Source organism: Bombina bombina, chromosome 8 (assembly GCF_027579735.1).
Source record: "Bombina bombina isolate aBomBom1 chromosome 8, aBomBom1.pri, whole genome shotgun sequence".
Taxonomy (NCBI): domain Eukaryota; kingdom Metazoa; phylum Chordata; class Amphibia; order Anura; family Bombinatoridae; genus Bombina; species Bombina bombina.
The window spans coordinates 342,571,187-342,591,114 of NC_069506.1; the positions used below are offsets into that span (position 1 = coordinate 342,571,187).

A 19,928-nucleotide genomic window follows, 5' to 3' on the forward strand; every position below is an offset into this window, starting at 1 on the left:
GAAGAAAAAATGATAATAGGAGTAATTAGAAAGTTGTTTAAAACTGCCTGCCCTATTTGAACCATGACATTTTTGGTTCAATATCCCTTTAAGATGACAAACAATGAAAAAGAGTTTCATCCGTACTTATACTTTTCCCCTCCATATTGCTCCAGTTCAAGTTGAAGGAATAAAGATATTGGTATATTAAATTATATGTATTTTATAAAAGAAAAATTGTAGTCCTTTCCAATGCCTGTTAAAAGGAGAAACCAGACTCCATTCTTAACACACATTGGTTGCAAGCTTTAGTGATCCATTTATAACTGTCCCTAATTGGCCTCAACAGAAAAGGTAACCTAGGTTGCAACATGGCCACACCCAATACATTATGGCTATTAAACCTTACTCCTATATTTGTAATATTTAAACAACAAATATCATTTAAATAAATACAACTTTATATTACACTAAGGCTAATCTTTGGTTTAAATACATAATTCTGTCTACCATTTATTTATTGTGTAATGACCCTGTAAACTGAAAACACAGAATTGCTCCCAAAAGCTTGATTCTCTCATTTTTTATGGTGGATGTGTGAAAAACAGACAGACTGTTGTATTTTGAGATGATTCATTACCTCTTGCCAGTCATCCAGTTTGTTATGAGAGAGGTCTAATTCAGACACATGGGAGCAGAAGGGCCGCAATCTCGCTCTCCTCTCCGGCACAGTTTATCCCACAGCTGTTTAGAACCAAGACACTGGGGAGATTCAGACGGTCTTCAGCATGAAAATAAAAAATCATAAATTATGCTTACCAGATAATTTCCTTTACTTCTGTACAGGGAGAGCAAACAGCTGCATTCATTACTTGTGGGAAATACAGAACCTGGCCACCAGGAGGAGGCAAAGACTTAAATACCTCCCCCACTTCCCTCATCCCCCCAGTCATTCTGCCGAGGGTACAAGGAACAGTAGGAGAAATATCAGGGTGTAAAAGGTGCCAGAAAAAAACAAGATCAAATTTAGGGCCCACCCATCGGAGAACACGGGGCGGGAGCTGTAGACTCTGCCTGTACAGAAGGAAAGAAAAATTATCTGGTAAGCATAATTTATGTTTTCCTTCTTAATACAGGTAGATTCCACAGTTGCATTCATTATTTGTGGGAAATGATACCCAAGCTACAGAGGACACTGAATGCTAACGGGAGTGCAAAAAGAGAGCCGCCCCCCTCTGAGGGCACAACATTCTACAAAAACCATACCCCTGAAGGCTGCTTCAACAGAAGAAAAGGAAAAACTGTTTTGGAAAAAGAATGAGAGGACTAAGCATCCGCCCAACAATCAGATCCATACAGATCTCATGCCAGAGACCCAAGATAACATCACTGCTCTCGAACTGAGCTGTAAACCTTTGAGGAGGCTAGTGTCCCGCTGTCTCCTATGTCAAACGGAAGACACTCCTCAAAAAAAATTAAGTTAGTCGACATATCTACAGATTCTCGCACTTCACAGATACCGATATTCAACAGAGAAACTGTCTAATCTTATGTAAACTAAAAGACAATAAGGCATGATTCCCTAAAAAGGGAAAAACCCTTCCTCCTAAAGAAGAAATAGAACATATAAATAAAACAACCTCAATCTCTCGATTAAGGTCTCAAAAAGTAACACAACCTTAGGAAGAAACCTAACTAGGCTCGTAGAACAGCCCTTATTATAGAGGAAACCCCATAAGGAATATGTATTGCAATTCTGCAATATGGCACATAGAAAACCACTACAGACGGGGTAGATCCTTGAAGATAAAATTCAAAGACCACCTCCTGCACAGGTACAAAAGTAGCCCGATGCAGCCCCTTAAAGATAATGTATAAGCTCCAAAAGGAGCATCAGATTGACTCACTGGCCTGAACGTAGTCAGAACCCTAGCAAGAAAACTGAACATCCGGAAGCTCATGAGCCTCTAGAGCAGAGGAACACACAGAGCCCAGAAACTGTCCCAACAAGTAACTAGCTAGGAAAGCCCTTCTCCAGATCATCCTGGAGAAGAAAAAGGGAACCCTGGCAGAACAAATAGAGTGCCAAGACGAATCTTGCTCTTCCCAACAAAAGGAGAATCCTCCATACCTAAGAAAGATGACAAGGAACTATCTACACACTGGAGAGCACCCTAACCTCTCAGAAAAAAAACCTCTCTCGGCTAAGGCCAAGCGACCTCTCGCAGACCGCCTCAGTAGAGAAAGATACTATGGTGCAAAAAAAAGGGGTCTAAACCCAGCAGATCCCTGTGACAAAGGAAACCCTCATGGAGGCGAAGCCCCTTACACCGCAGCCTACGATCTCGCGGACAACAAACGGAGCAATCAGTCTCACTGACGTATGCTCCTGTAGGATCACGCCATCACTTGAGGAAAGAGTGATATGGCAGAAGAAGAAAAAAGGTTGAATTGGACCTCCAAAGCACCGCTACGGATCCATTAGCTCTGCCTGAGGATCCCTGAACCACAACCCATTAATGGGTACCCTGGGATAGGCACTGCACTAAGGGCCTGAAATTCTCGAATGGTGTCCCCATTCCGAAACAAACATCCAAAACCTTCGGATAGAGATCTTATCCCCAGAACCCGGGAATGATTGGAGAGAACATCCCGTCCCTGAAGATCACACTCAGGGAGTGGATCACAGACAAAGAGTAGTAGTGGGCCTCTGCCCACCACCAAACTCGAGATACTACCCTCTAAACAGTAGAATCTCTCCTCTCAGAAAGAGATCTGGTCCACTGAGAGAAAAAAACATGATAACTAGAGTCCATACACCGGGACGAACCCAGAAGACCAGCCTAACAGCTTGCCCCGAGGAAACATAAGAATAATTGAAAGGAATCTGAATCCACGCTCTCCCCAACTGACAGGCTAGCGACAGAAGTAAAAAAACGCCTGGGGAGAGCTAAGAGAAATGTCCCTCAGGACAGGGAGGTCTGGACCAAACCCTGGAGAACGATTCTCCAAACCGGCATTGCAGGTAAATCTGATGACAGATTCTTATCCCGGCTGAGATAAGACCTGTCAACGAGAGAAACCCAAGAAGGGCCCCAGGATAAACCTCACCCTTCCCCACAGAGCCAGTGATGGCCCGAAAGGGAAACTGGAGGGCACAATCCGATGAAGTAAACTCCAACTTTAGAAGACCTAAGGAAAAAATTCCTGTCTGGAAAGACCAACTGGCCATCCAGGGATCCACCGTGGCGCCTACCCAGAAAACACTGGTCTAGATCGATCTCTAAAAGATCGAAGAAAATAGATGCAAATCCCTAAAGGTCCTTTAACAGACAATGGAAGAAAACCAGAATTGCCAAGACCAGGGAGCCACAGATAAATCTGAAATCAGGATACTGCCAAATTAAACTCCAGATCCCCACCAAAAAAACTTAGGATCAGGAACGAGGTTTACTGAAAGAGACGGTCCCTAAGAACCGGATTTTACCCAAAAAGAATGTAAAGGAAAGATATCCTTCTCGGCAGTAATCCTGCAGAGTTCCAAAACAAAAAGGAAAACATAATTTATGCTTACCTGATAAATTTATTTCTCTTGTAGTGTATCCAGTCCACAGATCATCCATTACTTGTGGGATATTCTCCTTCCCAACAGGAAGTTGCAAGAGGATCACCCACAGCAGAGCTGCTATATAGCTACTCCCCTCACTGCCATATCCAGACATTCGACCGAAACAAGCCGAGAAAGGAGAAACCATAGGGTGCAGTGGTGACTGTAGTTTAATTAAAATTTAGACCTGCCTGAAAAGGACAGGGCAGGCCGTGGACTGGATACACTACAAGAGAAATAAATTTATCAGGTAAGCATAAATTATGTTTTCTCTTGTTAAGTGTATCCAGTCCACGGATCATCCATTACTTGTGGGATACCAATACCAAAGCTAAAGTACACGGATGATGGAGGGACAAGGCAGGAACTTAAACGGAAGGAACCACTGCCTGTAGAACCTTTCTCCCAAAAACAGCCTCTGAAGAAGCAAAAGTATCAAATTTGGAAAATTTGGAAAAAGTATAAGGGAAGACCAAGTTGCAGCCTTGCAAATCTGATCAACAGAGGCCTCATTTTTAAAGGCCCAGGTGGAAGCCACAGCTCTAGTAGAATGAGCTGTAATCCTTTCAGGAGGCTGCTGTCCAGCAGTCTCATAGGCTAAACGATTATACTCCGAAGCCAAAAAGAAAGAGAGGTTGCCGAGGCCTTCCTGACCTCTCCTCTGTCCAGAGTAAACAACAAACAGGTTAGATGTTTGGTGAAAATCTTTAGTAGCCTGTAAGTAAAACTTCACGGCACGGACTAACGTCTAGATTATGCAAAAGACGTTCCTTCTTTTGAAGAAGGATTAGGACATAATGATGGAACAACAATCTCTTGATTGATATTCTTGTTAGAAACCACCTTAGATAAAAACCCAGGTTTTGTACGCAGAACAACTTTATCTGAATGAAAGATCAGATAAGGAGAATCACAATGTAAGGCAGATAACTCCGAGACTCTTCGAGCCGAGGAAATAGCCATCAGAAAAAGAACTTTCCATGAAAGAAGTTTGATATCAATAGAATGAAGGGGTTGAAACGGAACCCCTTGAAGAACTTTAAGAACCAAGTTTAAGCTCCATGGAGGAGCAACAGGTTTAAAACACAGGCTTAACACTAACTAAAGCCTGACAAAATGCCTGAACGTCTGGAACTTCTGCCAGGCGCTTGTGTAAAAGAATAGACAGAGCAGAAATCTGTCCCTTTAAAGAACTAGCTGATAATCCTTTGTCCAAACCATCTTGGAGGAAGGACAATATCCTAGGAATCCTAACCCTACTCCATGAGTAATTCTTGGATTCACACCAAAGAAGATATTTACGCCATATCTTGTGGTAAATTTTCCTGGTGACAGGCTCTCGTGCCTGTATTAAGGTATCAATTACTGACTCCGAGAAGCCACGCTTTGATAGGATCAAGCGTTCAATCTCCATGCAGTCAGTCTCAGAGAAAAGTAGGATTCGGATGATTGAAAGGACCTTGTATTAGAAGGTCTTGTCTCAGAGGCAGAGTCCATGGTGGAAAGGATGACATGTCCACTAGGTCTGCATACTAGGTCCTGCATGGCCATGCAGGCGCTATCAATATCACCAATGCTATTTCCTGTTTGATTTTGGGCAATCAGACGAGGGAGCAGAGTAAACGGTGGAAAACACATAAGCCAGGTTTGAAGAACCAAGGCGCTGCTAGAGCATCTATCAGTGCCGCTTCTGGGTCCCTGGACTGGATCCGTAACAAGGAAGCTTGGCGTTCTGGCGAGACGCCATGAGATCCAATTCTGGTTTGCCCCAATGGAGAACCAATTGAGCAAACACCTCCGGATGGAGTTCCCATTCCCCCGGATGAAAAGTCTGATGACTTAGAAAATCCGCCTCCCAGTTCTCTACACCTGGGATATGAATCGCTGACAGGTGGCAAGAGTCTCTGCCCAGCGAATTATCTTGGAGACTTCTGACATCGCTAGGGAACTCCTGGTTCCCCCCTTGATGGTTGATGTAAGCCACAGTAGTGATGTTGTCCGACTGAAATCTGATGAACCTCAGTGTTGCTAGCTGAGGCCAAGCCAGAAGAGCATTGAATATTGCTCTTAACTCCAGAATATTAATTGGGAGGAGTTTCTCCTCCTGAGTCCATAACCCTGAGCCTTCAGGGAGTTTCCAGACTGCACCCCAACCTAGAAGGCTGGCAACTGTTGTTACAATTGTCCAATCTGGTCTGCGAAAGGTCATACCCTTGGACAGATGGGCCCGAGATAACCACCAGAGAAGAGAATCTCTGGTTTCCTAATCCAGATTTAGTAGAGGGGGCAAATCTGTGTAATCCCCATTCCACTGACTGAGCATGCATAATTGCAGAGGCCTGAGATGCAGGCGCGCAAATGGCACTATGCCATCGCCGCTACCATTAAGCCGATTACTTCCATGCACTGAGCCACCGTGGGGCGCGGAATGGAGTGAAGAACACGGCAAGCATTTAGAAGTTTTGATAACCTGGACTCCGTCAGGTAAATTTTCATTTCTAAAGAATCTATTAGAGTCCCTAGGAAGGAAACCCTCGTGAGAGGAGATAGAGAACTCTTTTCTTCGTTCACTTTCCACCCATGCGACCTCAGGGAATGCCAGAACTATCTCTGTATGAGATTTGGCAATTTGAAAGCTTGAGGCCTGTATCAGGATTATCGTCCAGGTAAGGAAGCCACCGCTATGCCTCGCGGTCTTAGGACCGCCAGAAGTGAGCCCAGAACCTTTGTAAAAATTATTGGGGCTGTAGCCAACCCGAATGGAAGAAGCTACAAATTGGTAATGCCCTGTCTAGAAAGGCAAACCTCAGGAACTGATGATGATTCTTGTGAATCGGAATTTGAAGGTAGGCATCCTTTAAGTCCACTGTGGTCATGTACTGATCCTCTTGGATCATGGGTAAAATGGTTCGAATAGTTTCCATCTTGAATGACGGAACTCTGAGGAATTTGTTTAGGATCTTTAAATCCAAAATTGGTCTGAAGGTTCCCTCTTTATTTGGGAACCACAAAGAGATTTGAATAAAACCCCTGTCCTTGTTCCGTCCGCGGAACTGGATGGATCACTCCCATTACAAGGAGATATTGTACGCAGCTTAGGAATGCCTCTTTCTTTATCTGGTTTGCAGATAATCTTGAAAGGTGAAATCTCCTTGTGGAGGAGAAGCTTTGAAGTCCAGAAGATATCCCTGAGATATGATCTCCAACGCCCAGGGATCCTGAACATCTCTTGCCCATGCCTGGGCGAAGAGAGAGAGTCTGCCCTCTACTAGATCCGTTGTCGGATAGGGGGCCGCTCCTTCATGCTGTCTTAGAGGCAGCAGCAGGCTTTCTGGCCTGCTTGCCCTTGTTCCAGGACTGGTTAGGTTTCCAGGCCTGCTTCGATTGAGCAAAAGTTCCCTCTTGTTTTGAAGCAGAGGAAGTTGATGCTGCACCTGCCTTGAAATTTCTAAAGGCACGAAAATTAGACTGTTTGGCCTTTGATTTGGCCCTGTCCTGAGGAAGGGTATGACCCTTACCTCCAGTAATGTCAGCAATAATTTCTTTCAAACCAGGCCCGAATAAGGTCTGCCCCTTGAAAAGGAATGTTGAGTAATTTAGACTTTGAAGTCACATCAGCTGACCAGGATTTGAGCCATAGCGCCCTACGAGCCTGGATGGCGAATCCGGAATTCTTAGCCGTTAGTTTAGTCAAATGAACAATGGCATCAGAAACAAATGAGTTAGCTAGCTTAAGAGTTCTAAGCTTGTCAACAATTTCGGTCAATGGAGCTGTATGGATGGCCTCTTCCAGGGCCTCAAACCAGAATGCCGCTGCAGCAGTGACAGGCGCAATGCATGCAAGGGGCTGCAAAATAAAACCTTGTTGAATAAACATTTTCTTAAGGTAACCCTCTAATTTTTTATCCATTGGATCTGAAAAAGCACAACTGTCCTCAACCGGGATAGTGGTACGCTTTGCTAAAGTAGAAACTGCTCCCTCCACCTTAGGGACAGTCTGCCATAAGTCCCGTGTAGAGGCATCCATTGGAAACATTTTTCTAAATATAGGAGGTGGGGAAAAGGGCACACCGGGCCTATCCCACTCCTTACTAATAATTTCTGTAAGCCTTTTAGGTATTGGAAAAACGTCAGTACACCACCGGCACTGCATAGTATTTATCCAGCCCTACACAATTTCTCTGGCACTGCAATTGTGTGACAGTCATTCAGAGCAGCTAATACCTCCCCAAGCAATACACGGAGGTTCTCAAGCTTACATTTAAAATTAGAAATCTCTGAATCAGGTAACCCCGAATCAGAGACGTCACCCACAGACTGAAGCTCTCCGTCCTCAGGTTCTGCATATTGTGACGCAGTATCAGACATGGCTCTTACAGCATCTATGCGCTCTGTATCTCGTCTAACCCCAGAGCTATCGCGCTTGCCTCTCAATTCAGGCAATCTGGATAATACCTCTGACAGGGTATTATTCATGATTGCAGCCATGTCCTGCAAAGTAATCGCTATGGGCGTCCCTGATGTACTTGGCGCCATATTAGCGTGCGTCCCTTGAGCGGGAGGCGAAGGGTCCAACACGTGGGGAGAGTTAGTCGGCATAACTTCCCCCTCAACAGACCCCTCTGGTGACAATTCTTTTATAGATAAAGACTGATCTTTACTGTTTTAAGGTGAAATCAATACATTTAGTACACATTCTCCTATGGGGCTCCACCATGGCTTTTAAACATAATGAACAGTATCCTCTGTTTCAGACATGTTTGTACAGACTAGCAAATGAGACTAGCAAGCTTGGAAAACACTTTAAAGCAAGTTAACAAGCAATATAAAAATTTTACTGTGCCTTTAAGAGAAACAAAATTTGAAAAATTTGAAATAACAGTGAAAAAAGGCAGTTACACTAACAAAATTTTTACAGTGTATGTAACAAGTCTAGCAGAGCATTGCACCCACTTGCAATGGATGATTAACCCCTTAATAACAAAAACAGAATAATAAATGACAAAAACGTTTTTTAAACACAAGTCACAACAAACTGCCACAGTCTACTGTGATTGTTACCCTCTCAAACACGACTTTGAAGCCCTTTTGAGCCCCTTCAGAGATGTCCTGTATCATGCAGAGGGAAGCTGAATGTCTGTCAGTATTTTTATCTGCACAGAAAAGCACTAAAATAGGCCCTTCCCACTCATATTGCAACAGTGGAAAGCTTCAGGAAACTGTCTCTAGGCAGAAAATCAAACCAGCCATGTGGTAAAAAACTAGGGCCCCAATAAGTTTTGTCACCAAACATATATAAAAACGATTAACATGCAGCAAACGTTTTATATTACATTTTTATAAGAGTATGTATCTCTGTTAATAAGCCTGATACCAGTCGCTATCACTGCATTTAAGGCTTAACTTACATTAATCCTGGTTTCAGCAGCATTTTTCTAGCAAATTCCATCCCTAGAAAATATATTAACTGCACATACCTTATTGCAGGAAAACCTGCACGCCATCCCCTCTCTGAAGTTACCTCACTCCTCAGAATATGTGAGACAGCCATGGATCTTAGTTACTTCTGCTAAGATCATAGAAATCACAGGCCAGATTCTTCTTCTAATGCTGCCTGAGATGAAACAGGTACACTCCGGTACCATTTAAAATAACAAACTTTTGATTGAATTTAAAAAACTAACTATAATACACCCACTTTCCTCTTACTACGTCCATCTTTGTTGAGAGTTGCAAGAGAATGACTGGATATTGGCAGGTTAGGGGAGGAGCTATATAGCAGCTCTGCTGTGGGTGATCCTCTTGCAACTTCCTGTTGGAGGAGAATATCCCACAAGTAATGGATGATCCGTGGACTGGATACACTTAACAAGAGAAAAGGGAACCTTCTATTCTCCTCCAAGAAGGAGAATAAGCTCTGCTTAAAGGGACAGTTTTACCCGGAACAAGAATACATTTAAACTATTTTGCAGGCATAGTTAATTATGTTGGTGCTGGGCAAAAGGTATATATCACTTCCTATGTTCATAAATATTTTTTTGAAAACTTTGTTTTCTACCATCTTTTCCATTACCCCAAAACAGTATTTTCTGGCCGCACGGGCCACTCTGTCTCTCTCCCTGCAGCACAATATTCAGTACAGGCAGGATATCGCCATAAACTTTGTCAAGACAAAATTAACCAAAAAATACTCAGAAACGTTTATACTCTGTAGACCTAAACATCAATGCAAAATAAACAAGCCGTTGTAATATCCCTTAATACTTTAACAAAACAACACCTCCACTAGAGGATGGCTATGCATATGTGCCACAAAATCTGCCATCATACAGGCAGGATATGGTGATATCCCTGCTTGTACTGTATATGCACAATCTAAAAAGCACTGTGGTCAACCATTTTTAATGGTTGAGGCTCATTGAGCCATTTATAATAAAAATTAAGTGCTGAAATCCCCTGTCTTTGTGTAGTCACTTATTCAGTTTCTACCTTCTCTATCTATAACTTAGGTTTAATTGTAATTTTAAGGGTCTGCACCTTCTGTCCTTCATACAAGGTTTAAGTCCTAAGTGAATTTTGGTACTTAGGTTCTAATAGTAATTACTATTTATAGCCTGACTACCTTTCACTTTTATATAAATATTTTTTTTAAAGCTCTATGTGTTGTGAGCTTCTTGGATGCTTTATATATTGGTTAGACAAATATGTTTGGTGACTATACTGGCCTTTAAGTAACCATAGAACCCAAAAAGAACGGGAGGATCCCTCCCAAATTTGGACCACGACACAACAGTGGAATGAAAACATTCTCACACTGCGATAGGTACCGGGACAATGAACTCCCAAGGTCGCCCGAAAAACTTCCCTCTCTCTGCCAAAAAGACAAAATTCAAGAGAAGAAAAAAATACTGCTCAGAAAGGTAGGATGAGAAGTCTAGCTCCGGCCTCTAGGACCCCTGGATCCGATATGATCTAGAATCAAGCCCCCATCCAAGATATTACCTACAACAGGTCTGTCCTGTCAATTTAGAATAGCTGGACCTGCTCTGCCCTGGACCAGAATAGCTAGAAATAACTACTTCTCTCGAGTAGAAGGACAGAGTAGACTCAAACGACATGTCTGTCAGAACAACTCGAGGGACTAAGCAGAAAATTCTGAAGTTCCAGCTACGCTAGAAGCCTGAGAATAATCTGAATCAAAGAAAAATAAACTCCATGGCTTAAATCGACTCGAAAATATCGAGGGAAGCAATCACCTCGAACTGGACTGAAATGCTTCACAGGAAGTTACAGAAAACACGACAACCAAAGTCGTCAGTATGTAGTATCCCATAGGACGAAACGTCTTTCTAAAAAGCGTTTCTGCAAACAACAAGAGCTCTAAACAAAAAAATCTATTCTGAAATGGATTAAGAAAAGAAATGAGGCAAGCGCACAAAAGTGATATCCAAGGAGGAATGTGTAAAAAAACAGGTCCTACATGTCATACGACACAAAATCCCCCTATAGAGCTCGGAAACAGGGATCTAAAATAAAAAATATAGAATATAATGACGAGAAGAAATGGGATCTTCATCCGTCTCCCCTTGTCTAATCAAGATCGCTATCTGATTTAGAGGACTGAGATCCCGGACTGACGGATTCAGTACGCAGAATCTCTAACATCGCCAAAAACTTTTCTCAGAAGCAAGCGCAGGCGTGCCATTCTACATCTAAATCTAAATCTTTTCCGTCGGAGGAATCAAATCAGCAGACTCTGACCCTTGAGGTCCCTAGGCAGGAGTACATGGAATTAACCCTTCTCTTGCACGTGGCAGAAAAGAGGTAAAATTGCTAAGGCTGTAGAGATGGCCTTGCGAACTGCGCAGCAACAACTGGTGGAAAAAAGCCCCCCTTCGTCCCCCTCGGGGAAGGATGCAGCGGTATCAGAGAAAACTGAATGTGTAGGAACAGAAGATTCTAGGGAACACACCTCCACGGGATGAGGAATTCTTAGAGGCGGACGTCTCAGTGGTCTCTAACATCTCAACATTGGTTGAAGAGAACACCCTGTTGCGGCATACGGAACATAATTGAGAGGGCTGGACATGCCCGGGCCTCCTCACAATGTACACATGTATCAAATTCTGTAATAGAGGGATCCCCCCTCTAAATTATCAGAATCCTCCATAACTTGTCTAATTTAAATTATCGAAAAAATAACTGGCACCCCTTATACCCCCCAATGGCTGGGCACTCACACCTCCTATGACCCAGACAGCTAGAGAAAACATAATTTATGCTTACCTGATAAATTCCTTTCTTCTGTGTGTGATCAAGTCCACGGGTCATCATTACTTCTGGGATATTACTCTCCCCAACAGGAAGTGCAAGAGATTCACCCCGCAGAGCTGCATATAGCTCCTCCCCTCTACGTCACTCCCAGTCATTCGACCAAGGACCAACGAGAAAGGAAAAGCCAAGGGTGAAGTGGTGACTGGAGTATAAATAAAAAAATATTTACCTGCCTTAAAAACAGGGCGGGCCGTGGGACTGATCACACTACAGAGAACGGAATTTATCAGGTAAGCATAAATTATGTTTTCTTCTGTTTAAGTGTGATCAGTCACGGGTCATCATTACTTCTGGGATACAATACCAAAGCAAAAGTACACGGATGAGGGAGGGATAGGGCAAGGCTCTTTATACAGAAGGAACCACTGCCTGAAGAACCTTTCTCCCCAAAAATAGCCTCGATGAAGCAAAAGTGTCAAATTTGTAAAATTTGGATAAAGTATGAAGCGAAAGACCAAGTTGCAGCCCTTGCAAATCTGTTCAACAGAGGCCTCATTCTTGAAGGCCCAAGTGGAAGCCACAGCTCTAGTAGAATGAGCTGTAATTCTTTCAGGAGGCTGCTGTCCAGCAGTCTCATAAGCTAAACGAATTATGCTACGAAGCCAAAAAGAAAGAGAGGTAGCGGAAGCTTTATGACCTTCTCCTCTGCCAAGAGTAAATGACAAACAGAGAAGACGTTTGTCGAAATTCCTTAGTTGCCTGTAAGTAAAATTTTAGAGCACGGGACTACATCCAGGTTGTGCAGTAGACGTTCCTTCTTTGAAAGAAGGATTTGGGCATAAAGAAGGAACAACCAATCTCTTGATTGATATTCCTGTTAGTAACTACCTTAGGTAAGAACCCAGGTTTAGTACGCAGGACTACCTTATCCGAATGAAAAATCAAATAAGGAGAATCACAATGTAAGGCTGATAATTCAGAGACTCTTCGAGCCGAGGAAATAGCCATTAAAAATAGAACTTTCCAAGATAACAACTTTATATCAATGGAATGAAGGGGTTCAAATGGAACGCCCTGTAAAACATTAAGAACAAGGTTTAAACTCCATGGTGGAGCAACAGTTTTAAACACAGGCTTAATTCTGGCCAAAGCCTGACAAAAAGCCTGACGTCAGGAACTTCTGACAGACGTTTGTGTAACAGAATGGACAGAGCTGAGATCTGTCCCTTTAATGAACTAGCAGATAAACCCTTTTCTAAACCTTCTTGTAGAAAAGACAATATCCTAGGAATCCTAACCTTACTCCAAGAGTAACCTTTGGATTCACACCAATATAGGTATTTACGCCATATCTTATGGTAAATCTTTCTGGTAACAGGTTTCCTAGCCTGTATTAAGGTATCAATAACTGACTCAGAAAATCCACGTCTTGATAAAATCAAGCGTTCAATTTCCAAGCAGTCAGCTTCAGAGAAGTTAGATTTTGATGTTTGAAGGGACCCTGTATCAGAAGGTCCTGTTTCAGAGGTAGAGGACCAAGGTGGACAGGATGACATGTCCACCAGGTCTGCATACCAAGTCCTGCGTGGCCACGCAGGTGCTATTAGAATCACTGATGCTCTCTCTTGTTTGATTCTGGCAATCAATCGAGGAAGCAACGGGAAGGGTGGAAACACGTAAGCCATCCTGAAGTCCCAAGGTGCTGTCAGAGCATCTATCAGGACTGCTCCTGGATCCTGGATCTGGACCCGTAACGAGGAAGCTTGGCGTTCTGTCGGAGACGCCATGAGATCTATCTCTGGTTTGCCCCAACGTCGAAGTATTTGGGCAAAGACCTCCGGATGAAGTTCCCACTCCCCCGGATGAAAAGTCTGACGACTTAAGAAATCCGCCTCCCAGTTCTCCACTCCCGGGATGTGGATTGCTGACAGGTGGCAAGAGTGAGACTCTGCCCAGCAAATTATCTTTGATACTTCCATCATAGCTAGGGAGCTTCTTGTCCCTCCCTGATGGTTGATGTAAGCTACAGTCGTGATGTTGTCCGACTGAAAACCTGATGAACCCCCGAGTTGTCAACTGGGGCCAAGCCAGGAGGGCATTGAGAACTGCTCTCAATTCCAGAATGTTTATTGGCAGGAGACTCTCCTCCTGACTCCATTGTCCCTGAGCCTTCAGAGAATTCCAGACGGCACCCCAACCTAGAAGGCTGGCGTCTGTTGTTACAATTGTCCAGTCTGGTCTGCTGAATGGCATCCCCCTGGACAGATGTGGCCGAGAAAGCCACCATAGAAGAGAATTTCTGGTCTCTTGATCCAGATTCAGAGAAGGGGATAAGTCTGAGGTAATCCCCATTCCACTGACTTAGCATGCACAGTTGCAGTGGTCTGAGGTGTAAGCGTGCAAAGGGTACTATGTCCATTGCCGCTACCATTAAGCCGATTACCTCCATGCATTGAGCCACTGACGGGTGTTGAATGGAATGAAGGGTGCGGCAAGCACTTTGAAGGTCTTGTTAGCCTGTCCTCTGTCAGGTAAATCTTCATTTCTACAGAATCTATAAGAGTCCCCAGGAAGGGAACTCTTGTGAGTGCAACGAGTGAACTTTTCTTTTCGTTCACCTTCCATCCATGTGACCTTAGAAATGCCAGCACTAACTCTGTATGAGACTTGGCAGTTTGAAAGCTTGAAGCTTGTATCAGAATGTCGTCTAGGTATGGAGCTACCGAGATTCCCCGCGGTCTTAGTACCGCCAGAAGAGCACCCAGAACCTTTGTGAAGATTCTTGGAGCTGTAGCCAATCCGAATGGAAGAGCCACAAACTGGTAATGCCTGTCTAGGAAGGCAAACCTTAGGTACCGATAATGATCTTGTGAATCGGTATGTGAAGGTAAGCATCTTTTAATCTACAGTGGTCATGTATTGACCCTCTTGGATCATAGGTAAAATTGTCCCGAATAGTCTCCATCTTGAACGATGGAACTCTTAGGAATTTGTTTAGGATCTTTAAGTCCAGGATTGGTCTGAAAGTTCCCTCTTTTTTTGGGACCCACAAACAGATTTGAGTAAAACCCCTGTCCCTGTTCCGATCGTGGAACTGGATGGATTACTCCCATTAACAAGAGCTCTTGTACGCAGCGTAGAAACGCCTCTTTCTTTGTCTGGATTGTTGACAATCTTGACAGATGAAATCTCTCTCTTGGAGGAGAGTATTTGAAGTCCAGAAGGTATCCCTGAGATATTATCTCTAGCGCCCAGGGATCCTGAACATCTCTTGCCCAAGCCTGGGCGAAGAGAGAAAGTCTGCCCCCCACTAGATCCGATCCCGGATCGGGGGCCCTCAATTCATGCTGTTTTAGGGGCAGCAGCAGGTTTCCTAGTCTGCTTGCCCTTGTTCCAGGACTGGTTAGGTTTCCAGCCTTGTCTGTAGCGAGCAACAGCTCCTTCCTGTTTTGGTTGCAGAGGAAGTTGATGCTGCTCCTGCTTTGAAATTACGAAAGGAACGAAAATTAGACTGTCTAGTCTTGGCTTTGGCTTTGTCCTGAGGCAGGGCATGGCCTTTACCTCCTGTAATGTCAGCGATAATCTCTTTCAACCCGGGCCCGAATAAGGTCTGCCCTTTGAAAGGTATATTAAGCAATTTTAGACTTAGAAGTAACATCAGCTGACCAGGATTTTAGCCACAGCGCCCCTGCGTGCCTGAATGGCGAATCCTGAATTCTTCGCCGTAAGTTTAGTAAGATGTACTACGGCCTCCGAAATGAATGAATTAGATAGTTTAAGGACTCTAAGCCCTGTCCGTAATGTCGTCCAGAGTAGGCTGAACCAATGTTCTCTTCCAGAGACTCAATCCAGAAATGCCGCTGCAGCCGTGATCGGCGCAATGCATGCAAGGGGTTGCAATATAAAACCTTGTTGAACAAACATTTTCTTAAGGTAACCCTCTAACTTTTTATCCATTGGATCTGAAAAAGCACGCTATCCTCCACCGGGATAGTGGTACGCTTAGCTAAGGTAGAAACTGCTCCCTCCACCTTAGGGACCGTTTGCCATAAGTCCCTTGTGGTGGCGTCTATTGGAAAACATTTTTCTAAATATCGGAGGGGGTGAGAACGGCACACCCGGGTCTATCCCACTCCTTAGTAACAATTTCAGTAAGTCTCTTAGGTATAGGAAAAACCTCAGTACTCGTCGGTACCGCAAAATATTTAATCCAACCTACACATTTTCTCTGGTATTGCAACTGTGTTACAATCATTCAGAGCCGCTAACACCTCCCCTAGTAATACACGGAGGCTTTCCAGTTTAAATTAAAATTTGAAATATCTGAATCCAGTCTGTTTGGATCAGAACCGTCATCCACAGAATGAAGTTCTCCGTCCTCATGTTCTGCCACCTGTGACGCAGTGTCTGACATGGCCCTAATATTATCAGCGCACTCTGTTCTCACCCCAGAGTGATCACGCTTACCTCTTAGTTCTGGTAATTTAGCCAAAACCTCAGTCATAACAGTAGCCATATCCTGTAATGTGATTTGTAATGGCCGCCCAGATGTACTCGGCGCTACAATATCCACGCACCTCCCTCTGAGCGGGAGATGTAGGTACTGACACGTGAGGCGAGTAGTCGGCATAACTCTCCCCTCGTTGTTTGGTGAAATTTGTTCAATTTGTACAGATTGACTTTATTTAAAGTAGCATCAATACAGTTAGTACATAAATTTCTATTGGGGCTCCACTTTGGCATTGCAACAAATGACACAGGTATCATCCTCTGAATCAGACATGATTAACACACTAGCAAATAAACTTGCAACTTGGAAATACAATTCAATTAGAATAATATTAAAACGTACTGTGCCTTTAAGAAGCACAGAAGATCTATGACAGTTGAAAATTATAAATTGAAACAGTTATAGCCTCAATCCTTGTAAACAACACAACTTTAGCAAAGGTTTAATCCCATTAGCAAAGATAACAAATTCTGAAAGCAGGAAAACAAATTACAGAATAAACGTTTTTTATCTCAGTCAAACTATAATTCTCACAGCTCTGCTGAGAGAAATTACCTCCCTCAAAATAAGTTTTGAAGACCCCCTGAGCTCTGTAGAGATGAACCGATCATGCAGGGAATACAATGAGTTGCTGACTGAATATTTGATGCATAGTAAAAGCGCCAAAAAACGCCCCTCCCCCTCACACCACAGCAGTGAGGGAGAACAGAAACTGTCAGAAAAACAGATTAAGCAACTGCCAAGTGGAAAATAGTGCCCAAACATTTATTTCACACAGTACCTCAGCAAATGAAAACGATTTTACATTCCAGCAAAAACGTTAAACATAATCTCTAGTTATTAAACAGCTTTTATGTATTTCTTACAGTGTATTCTAGTGAAGTACCATTCCCCAGAATACTGAAGTGTAAAGTATACATACATGACATTATATCGGTATGGCAGGATTTTCTCATCAACTTCCATTGTCAGAAAATAAAAACTGCTACATACCTCTATGCAGATTTCATCTGCCCGCTGTCCCCTGATCTGAAGTTTACCTCACTCCTCAGATGGCCGAGAACAGCAATATTGATCTTAACTACTCCGGCTAAAATCATAGCAAAACTCTGGTAGATCTCTTCTTCAACTCTGCCAGAGAGGTAATAACACACTCCGGTGCTATTTTAAAATAACAAACTTTTGAATGAAGATATAAAACTAAGTATAATCACCATAGTCCTCTCACACTCCTATTAGTCGTTGGGTGCAAGAGAAAGACTGGGAGTGACGTAGAGGGGAGGAGCTATATGCAGCTCTGCTGGGTGAATCCTCTTGCAACTTCCTGTTGGGGGAGGAGTAATATCCCAGAAGTAATGATGACCCGTGGATGATCACACTTAACAGAAGAAAACTCACTCCTCGATGCAGACACTCGGGCAGGAATAGGACAATGTAAAAGAAAATGTGACCACTCCCGGTTACGCGGTGCGTCATGCAGGCCCCCTGCAAAGGAAAAAGCGTGCCAGCTTAATAAAACTGTGCAGCTCTCAGTGTGCAAAAAAATTGAAACGATCATACCGGAATCTATGCTGTGGAACAGGGAAAACACGGTCCTTCAAGTTTGACAGACTGTAGCACTGCTTCTGACATGGACTTGAGTGAAGAAAAGCAGGCAGCGAAACTCGTCAACGCTGATTGCTTAGGAGCTGTTAATATGAGTCTGGATGGCTTCGCAGAAAGACTCTCCCTGTATCTCCAGACTCTAACTTCCATCAATGCTCTCACTGAGAGGCTGACAAGACTACTTAAAACTCCAGTCCCATCTAGAAGGGTACTACCCTCTATAAGGAACTACTCCGAAATCTTCTGACACTTCTCTGCTAACCTCCTGTGACAAAAGGCCAATAATGATTGGGGGATGAGGGAAGTGGGGGAGGTATTTGAGCCTTTGGCTGTGGTGTCTTTGCCCTCCTCCTAGTGGCCAGGTTCTGTATTTCCCACAAGTATAAAACAATATGAAAGTGTAAAATAATAAATTTAATTATTTGCACTCATTGATTTTGCAGACATTTAACTCTGAAAATTGTAGGATTTCCCATTCTGAGATCTGGAAGTGCACACGACAGACTTCACAAGCCTAACTTTTCCCATATGATAAACCCCACTCAACCTTAAACTTAGAACACAACCAGCAACACTCATATATCACAGCATATATCAAGCACCCTCTTACTCACACAATCAGTATATGACAAGCGTCCTCTTACTCACACAATCAGTATATGACAAACACCCTCTTACTCACACAATCAGTATATGACAAAACACTCTCTTACTCACACAATCAGTATATGACAAACGTCCTCTTACTCACACAATCAGTATATGACAAACGTCCTCTTACTCCACACAATCAGTATATGACAAGCGCCCCTCTTACTCACACAATCAGTATATGACAAACCACCATCTTACTCACACAATCAGTATATGACAAACGTCCTCTTACTCACACAATCAGAAATATGACAAGCACCCTCTTACTCACACAATCAGTATATGACAAGCGCCCTCTTACTCACAAAATCAGTATATGACAAGCGCCCTCTTACTCACACAATCAGAATATGACAAGCACCCTCTTACTCACACAATCAGTATATGACAAGCGCCCTCTTACTCACACAATCAGAATATGACAAGCACCCTTTTACTCACACAATCAGTATATGACAAACACTCTCTTACTCACACAATCAGTATATGACAAGCGCCCTTTTACTCACACAATCAGTATATGACAAACACTCTCTTACTCACACAATCAGTATATGACAAGCGCCCTTTTACTCACACAATCAGTATATGACAAGCGCTCTCCTACTCACACAATCAGTATATGACAAACACCCTCTTACTCACACAATCAGTATATGACAAACACCCTCTTACTCACACAATCAGTATATGACAAACAGCCTCTTACTCACACAATCAGTATATGACAAACACCCTCTTACTCACACAATCAGTATATGACAAGCACCCACTTACTCACAGAATCAGTATATGACAAACAGCCTCTTACTCACACAATCAGTATATGACAAGCACCCACTTACTCACACAATCAGTATATGACAAACGCCCCTCTTACTCACACAATCAGTATATGACAAGCACCCACTTACTCACACCAATCAGTATATGACAAGTGCCCTCTTACTCACACAATCAGTATATGACAAAACACCCTCTTACTCACACAATCAGTATATGACAATCACCCTCTTACTCACCACAATCAGTATATGACAAGTGCCCTCTTACTCACACAATCAGTATATGACAAGTGCCCTCTTACTCACACAATCAGTATATGACAAGCGCCCTCTTACTCACACAATCAGTATATGACAATCACCCTCTTACTCACACAATCAGTATATGACAAGTGCCCTCTTACTCACACAATCAGTATATGACAATCACCCTCTTACTCACACAATCAGTATATGACAAGTGCCCTCTTACTCACACAATCAGTATATGACAAACAGCCTCTTACTCACACAA

At 43.2% G+C, this 19,928-nt stretch overlaps 1 protein-coding gene across 1 annotated transcript in view; it reads right to left on the bottom strand.

Annotated features, from left to right (window-relative positions):
• TBCEL (tubulin folding cofactor E like) overlaps positions 1-19,928 on the bottom strand; it is a 307,875-nt gene that overhangs the window by 187,170 nt on the left and 100,777 nt on the right. Inside the window, 2 exon segments of the mRNA XM_053691582.1 lie at positions 620-679; positions 681-760. Coding sequence (XP_053547557.1) covers positions 620-679; positions 681-760 — 140 coding nt within the window.